The sequence below is a fragment of the Gadus macrocephalus genome, chromosome 12 (genome assembly GCF_031168955.1).
Source record: "Gadus macrocephalus chromosome 12, ASM3116895v1".
NCBI classification, from domain to species: domain Eukaryota; kingdom Metazoa; phylum Chordata; class Actinopteri; order Gadiformes; family Gadidae; genus Gadus; species Gadus macrocephalus.
The window spans coordinates 26,497,797-26,505,296 of NC_082393.1; the positions used below are offsets into that span (position 1 = coordinate 26,497,797).

Consider the following 7,500-nt stretch of genomic DNA (forward strand, 5'->3'; position numbering starts at 1 on the left):
GCAGGGGTCTTTGTGTGGGCAGCCATTGGAAGGAGGCTGCTCTGTCGCAGGTCTTCTGCTGCAGCAGTTTCAGAGTCATTGTTCTCATTGTGCTCCGGGCTCCTCTGCTCTCCTCTCCTCTCCTCTCCTCTCCTCTCCTCTCCTCTCCTCTCCTCTCCTCTCCACTGCTCTCCTCTCCTCTCCTCTCCTCTCTTTCCCTCCTCTCTTTCCCTCCTCTCCTCTCCTCTCCTCTCCTCTCCTCTCCTCTCTTTCCCTCCTCTTTGTCACCACTCCTGACTTCTCCTCTCCCCTGTCCTCCGTTCTAGAGTTTCCTCTATATACTCCTCTCATCTCTCTCCTCTCCTCCCAGTGACTTGCTTTCTCCTTTCCAGAGTTCCCTCCATCTCCTCCTCTCTCCTTCCCTCTTCCTCTTCCCCTCCTCTCCTCACCGCTGATCCTTCTCCTTTCCTCTCTTCTCTCTCCTCTGCTCTCTCGTCTCATCGCTCCTTCCTCTTCCTCCCTATTGTCCTGCTCCTCTCGCTCTGTCCCCCCCGCTCCCTCCTTCTTTGTGCGCTCCCCTGTCTGGTTCCATCTCCTCGCTGGCTCGCGGTAGCCTGTGCTGCAGTGTTCTGCTTCCTGCTCTGCTCTCTGCTCTGCTCCAGGCTGCCTGACATATTGCTTGTGTGATTCTTTGTGACAGTGACGTTAATGGAAGCACTGTACATTTAACGACCTATATCCCGCTGAAATTCCACCACTGCCTTCAAAGACATCCCCCCGCCCCCCCCCCCCCCCCGCACACACACACGCACACACACACGCACACACACACACACACATACACACACACACACACACAAACGAAAACACAAACGCACAACACATCAAATTGCATCCAACACCAATCTACAAAAATGTAATTTGTATGTTGCTGTAAATCTTTTTGCGTTGCCTAAGACTCTTTATTACTGCGACATGTCGCGGTGCGCGCCCCGTGTGCGGGCGTGGTTATCTGGCGGCCTCATGGTGTCACTCAGAGCCCTGTGTTCTGATATGACTCCGCAGCTACAGCACAAAGGAGCGGAGCAGCGCCCGGGAGCGGGGGCGAGGCAGAGAGAGAGACGAGGAGGAGGGAGGAGAGAGGCCGAGAGAGGGAGCGATGTCAGAGCCAGGGACCGGGATAGAACACGGAGAGAGAGGGAGAGCAAGAGAGACAAGGGAGAGACAAGGAGAAAATAGAGAAGGAAATGAGCGTAGGCACGGATTGGATGTGAGCTCAGCCACAGAACGAGACAATAGGAGACAAAGGAACGGCAGAAGCCGGGCTGCAGGGTTAAAAACAAAAAGGATTGACAACTGGTCTAGCAGACTGGGGGGACTGGGATAGACAGCTGTTTGAAGAAGAAAAAGGGAAAGCATTGTTTAGGATTTAGTGCCATCTAGCAGGACGGACTTGGCAAAAAAATTGAATTTAATATTCATAACTATGTTATAATTAGTGTATAGTCTCATGAACGGAAGAATCTCAGTTTGGTCTTCTTAGGGCCTTCATGTCGACAGAGGGATCCTCTCCACTGAGCCAACCATGAGAGTCTGGTCACACGGAGAGAGAGAGGAGGCCTTTTTGAAATTGGTATCATACTCTATCTTACTTGTAAGCTATGACCTATAGTTTTAGAGACTAAATACCTAAATAAAATCTAGCAATCTATCAAGGAACCTGATCACTTTAAACTTGGTTGCACGATGCTGTCGTAGAGGATGACATGAAGTACCCTCCCAGTGGCCCCTCCCAGTGGCCCCTCCCAGTGGCCCCTCCCAGTGGCCCCTCCCAGTGGCCCCTCCCAGTGGCCCCTCCCAGTGGCCCCACACAGGCCACCGTAGCTTCACCTCCGTCGTTGGAGAGGGAGGGGGAGAGGAGAAGGGGGGGGGGAGTCAACCAGCTCACACAGTTTAAAATGAACTACTTCACGTTCATAGTTCACAATTCAGAATTTAGAACTAAGGCCCCAATCCCAGAAAATTAGTTCTCTATTGGCCGGCCGATATTTGCGTTTTCTACGTGTCGTATCGGACAATATTTTTTTCAGTATCGGAAGATCTTTTTTATTTCTTTATTTTCTGCCGTGATTTACACAATTCAATAAGTGTAAAAAAAATAAAATAATTGACACATTGTAACATTTGTTATAATCAATGTGTCATTTTTATGATGTAAATTGAGGGGGGCTTAGCCTGGAAACCCAGACCCACATCTAGAAAGCTGTAGGGTCTGGCAACGAGTAATGAAAATGGCCCAACTCGAGAATACAAGGGGCGACGTATCCAGACCAGTGGCGCTAACCAATAGATAAGACTCTTGCCTTATCCGGTCGGTAAAACAGCAACGCTTTTGGCCCGCCTATATTGATACATCGATGTGATTGGTTAATGCTCTGGGCCAGGGGAGGTCCAGAATATACACGAGTATATTGCTCGTTCCCAGAGTGACTCGCTGAGCAAATTAAACTTGTGCTCTCGCGAGAACTCTGGATTTGCAGAGTATTATCGGCTCCAAATATCGGCTCAAGAAAATCGGTATCGGCTATCGACTAAGGCTAATGAAAAAAAATCTGTATCAGTATCGGCCCTAAAAAATCTGTATTGGTCGATCCCTAGAATGAAGATTACTTTTAAAAGCCAAGAAAAATCAATGTTAGCTGATATGTTTTACCACATGAACAAACTTAAACAATGTGTCCTCCCTTTTCCTGTCCTCTCTATCTTTCTGCTCTTGTCCTTTTCCCCCCTAGGCTTTCCTGTCCTCACTCTTTCCTAAACATTCTCAAATGTACTCTCTGCATAAAGTGTGTGTGTGTCTGTGTTTGTGTGTGCGTGTGTGTGTCTGTTTGTGCATTTGCTGTGCATGTGCGTGCGTGTGCGTGTGTGTGTGTGTGTTTCCTTGCCATGCACTTCATTAATCAGGTCTCCAGTGTGTGACTATATCCATGTATTACTTGCTTGCACACTACCGTATGTGATGTCTTTGAGGTCAAACCGAATCCTTTGAGTCGTGCCGACGTCCCTTTGAACGCCACCCCTTAGTGGCGGCCATACGTTGGCAGAGGGGGTGTATGCTAATCCATAATGGGAGAATCTTCTTCTCTCTTCTCTCTTCCCTCTCTAATTGATTCCCGATTGGAGAACTGGTGACAGGAACATGTTCTCACACAGTGCTGTAATCGAATCCCAAATGTTGCTCAACCTCTTCCTTGCCGGATGAGCTGAAGTGGTGCTGTCACTCAAACGTCATCCAATGCAAATGGTTGTTATTGGTTTCAGTTGCAATGAGTTGGACCATCACCATATGGCCGTCACAGCCTGTAACTTTGTGAATGATTGAAGACAGACCAGCCTAGAGGAGAAAACCTTATATATGATATTATATATACCTATATATTAAATGAATAATCGATTTAATATATTGCTGTTCCTCTAAAAAAAATCATCCTAATTGCCCTGTGTTTCATCAGTATCATTGGGATGTGGGGAGCAGTCTGTTCCAAAAGGTTTTGTTATGGGGCTGCTGTTAGGTATAACGCTAATAACACTAAGATAGTAACACTCACGTAGGTTTAAAACTGTTCAAACTTATTAAGGTTATTTTGGTCCTAGAAGGTTACAAATGAAAAGTAATACCCAAGTAACGTTGGTCCCACTTCAGCCTCTATTCTGGTGGACATCAGGAGGCCAATGTGCATGGTGATCATGGAAGGAAGTTGTAACCAATAGAACTAAGTACAGCAATGGTGATCATTGCAGATTCTTCATTCAATGCAGGGCACTTCGATTGCCAGCCTAAAAACGTGCCGCATATTCTCATAGGGTTGTTTTATGTGCCAAATGGGGAGGATATCTGAACGCAAATGTCAGCGGCTAATGAGGGATTAGTGAATGAAATGTCACCAATTATTTTTCTTATTTAACGAAACCCAATCCAATCATAAGTTTGACTCTGATCAACCTCAGTGGGTTTTTTTTATTTCAAAATTTTCAGTACAAAAGGGCAAATCATTAACAGCGTGACAAGATGCATTAGAAAGGATGAGTTGGAAAAAATTATGAATCATACGCATTCAAAATTAGACCATTGGAGTACTGCCAGTTTCTTCCCCTTTTTCCACAAAACTATCCTTCCTTTAGAAAATAATGATAAATATGAAGGAACAGAGCAGAAAGCCAAGGAGGTTGGGTAGAACCTGTGTTTGGGCCTCTGTACACATGTTGGTATGGGGTCTGCAGTCCTCGTCTGGGATAGAGGGATGAGAAGGAACCTGACATTTGGAAGGTCTTTACCCTAGTGTGTGTGTGTGTGTGTGTGTGTGTGTGTGTGTGTGTGTGTGTGTGTGTGTGTGTGTGTGTGTGTGTGTGTGTGTGTGTGTGTGTGTGTGTGTGTGTGTGTGTGTGTGTGTGTGTGTGTGTGTGTGTGTTGCCCTGTCCAGTTAGAGATATTGACGCTGGGGTCCAAACACCATCACACCCTCACACACACGTTCAGGGAGAAGCTCACACATGCCCGGGCTCACGCACAGACACAGACACGGACACAGACACACACCCAGGGAATGAATGTAAACGCAAATGTAGGATCTGCTGGCGTGTGTCACGAGAGAAACGGGGGATGTTGCTGCTCCTTTACGTGTAGCAGCAGTGAGTTGTGTATCACCATAGAGCAGTTTCATCGTGTTCATTTGTGAACTTATCGTTAACAGGCCGAGGTGTAGAGCAAAACACAGCTAGCTGGTGGTGATAACGGATGATCCCGCGTGCTATGTGAAACTTTTTAGTTTTTCAATTTTTTTTTTTTTGTTTAAATAATGAGGATTGACTTGCTAGTATCTGTGCTACTCTGCTCTGCCTGTCAGTCCGTCCTTCTGCCCGTCTGTGTATTTCACTCTAGTTAATATTCCTGTTTGTGTTGTGGATGGGGGTTTCACTCCCTGTTGAGGGAGTATTCTACCGTTGAGGCATCCTTGAGCAAGGCACTTAGCTCTGACCTGTTCACTACTGAGGTGAATCTCAATCCACTGTGAATCGCTTTGGATTGAATGTAAAATGCTAAATGACTGAATAATGCAGTCGATGTGTTGTGTAATATGGTAAATGATGTGCTCTTTGTCTCTGTTTCTGTCTCAGGAGCTGAAGGGGAAGCGTGTGCTCTGTCTGACCGGGCGGCGCTGGTGGTCCAGAAACTCATAGAGGCCATCGAGAGACATGGTAACGCTGTACAGACGCATACACACACACACACACACACACACACACACACACACACACACACACACACACACACACACAGACCCTATCTCACACACAATGTCAATGAAAAAACATTAAAAATGGGAAAAAAAGATTCCAGTGAAAAAGGTTAAACTACGCGTCTGAGCCTAAATTAAATGTATTCAGCCTTTCGATTTCCAACCTAATGTCGAATGTTAGCCCTGCCCTCTGAATGACTCTCTCTGCCCTCCCTGTCAGATCCCTATTCCCGTTTCCCCATTCTGCTCACACTCGTGTTCCTTTTCCACCCTCAGGTGTCGACAAGGAGCCCCTTTACGGACCCCAGCACGTCTCCAGTGGACTGCTTGACCCCAGACAGGCTCTTGACAAAGGTACACGCACGCACACACACATACACACACACACACAGACAACACGCACACAAGACACATCACATGCTAGATATAAGACATTGAGACAAGGAAAAATGGTGTACGACTTCTCTGAGGTCTCACCATCAACCGGTTCAGATATCTGCCAGATCTGTTCAGGCTTCCTGTGGGCTCGCCAATGGGAGACACTGTTGGGCTGCCTGTACCTCTAGTGGATGACATCTTATGAATGGATCAATATTATTGTGGTTCAAATAATTCTGTCGGAGCAAAGGGTTTTCCACAAAAGCTATTTAGGGGCCGGTAATGCATAGAATCGCAAGATAGTAATACTGCAACGCAAAGAGTAAAACAATTTGTACAATTTGTACGAAATTGTACTGTACGAACTCACTTACTAAATGAACGGTGATATATTAGCCCTAGGCTAAAATAGACGGTAGTATGGTAGATTGGGACTCAAACAAGTGACCCTGACGTAAAATGAGGGAGCTGCCGATTGTGCTTTCTGAAGAGCAGAAACGATCAGAGCCCACCTTTGTTGTCACGTCTCACACCAGCCCACCGAAGACGAAGGCCGTTGCACTTGTTCAAATCTCCCCAAAAAGTTGGTGAAGTTTGAGACGCTGAAGTTCAGGCCTGGCTCCAGCAGGGAGCGCTCTGGCTCCGTTCTTTATTTTGGGAAGAGCCCAAAAAAGTCTCCAGCACTCAGCATTCAGCATGCAGGGCGACATGGAGCGAACACAGGAGAGAGAGACAGGGAGAAGGAGAGGAAATAAATAATGTCGCAAGTAAGAGGAGGGAAGGGCGAAGCAGAAAGGGCCCGTCACTGCCTTGACATTTTTGGTCCAATAGATTTGGCGAACACACATTGGAAAGGCTTTTAGTTTAGTTTCGGCTCCACGCTTCCAACATAAACACACAGTCGGTGTGTTGATGTGTTTTCTAGATCGGATCAATGCGATACAATTCTGGGCTATGTTATTCACCTGCCAATGATTAAATGGAATGAGCACATACACAGTTATACATATACATACACCCACACACACACACAAACACACACACATACACACACACACACACACACACAGACCTCCACCTCTGTGGCCACAGGTCACCACACACAAATGCACACTTCAAGTAAATCATGAGAAAGGTGCTGACATGCTAGGCACTCTGATAAATTTAACATGCACTCTTGACAAGCACACATGTATACGTTGAGACAGAAGGAGGGCTGCGGGAGAAATACTCAACCTACATGTATTCGCACATATACACACACACACACGCAGACATACACACACACACATAGATAGAGAGACAGAGAGTGGGAAAAACGCAGCTGACATACTAGCCTCCTAACACAACTAGGAGGAGAGCGACCTAATAGGCTCTGACAGATCCTATGGAATATATATGAAAAGCAGCAACTTGTTTACGGAAGCTGACATGTGACTGTGAGGTTGCATGCGTGCTCCGTGAACGGGCGGGAGACGGGGGGGGCTGGGAGAGGGGGGGGGGGGGGTCGTGGAGAGAAAGGCTCGCTGCTGCCCTTTGTGTTTAAAAACCGCAGAGCTACGGAGGTGACAAAGAGAGGGAGAGAGGGGGAGAGAGAGGGAGGGGGGGGTGAGAGAGTGGAATAGAGGAGGAGAGAGGGGGAGAGAGAGGGAGGGGGGGTGAGAGAGTGGAATAGAGGGGGAGAGAGAGGGTGGAATAGAGAGAGAGAGAGAGAGAGAGAGAGAGAGAGAGAGAGAGAGAGAGAGAGAGAGAGAGAGAGAGAGAGAGAGAGAGAGGGGGAAAGAGGGAGAACCAGAGCGTAGCCAAAAGGACAGTGAAGCTTGATTTGTGTTTCCTTGAACTTTTA

At 47.1% G+C, this 7,500-nt stretch overlaps 1 protein-coding gene across 1 annotated transcript in view; it reads left to right on the forward strand.

Annotated features, from left to right (window-relative positions):
* pik3r3b (phosphoinositide-3-kinase, regulatory subunit 3b (gamma)) overlaps positions 1-7,500 on the forward strand; it is a 129,648-nt gene that overhangs the window by 39,250 nt on the left and 82,898 nt on the right. The window contains exons 2-3 of the mRNA XM_060067089.1: positions 5,155-5,235; positions 5,553-5,630. Coding sequence (XP_059923072.1) covers positions 5,155-5,235; positions 5,553-5,630 — 159 coding nt within the window. The remainder of the gene's footprint in view (positions 1-5,154; positions 5,236-5,552; positions 5,631-7,500) is intronic.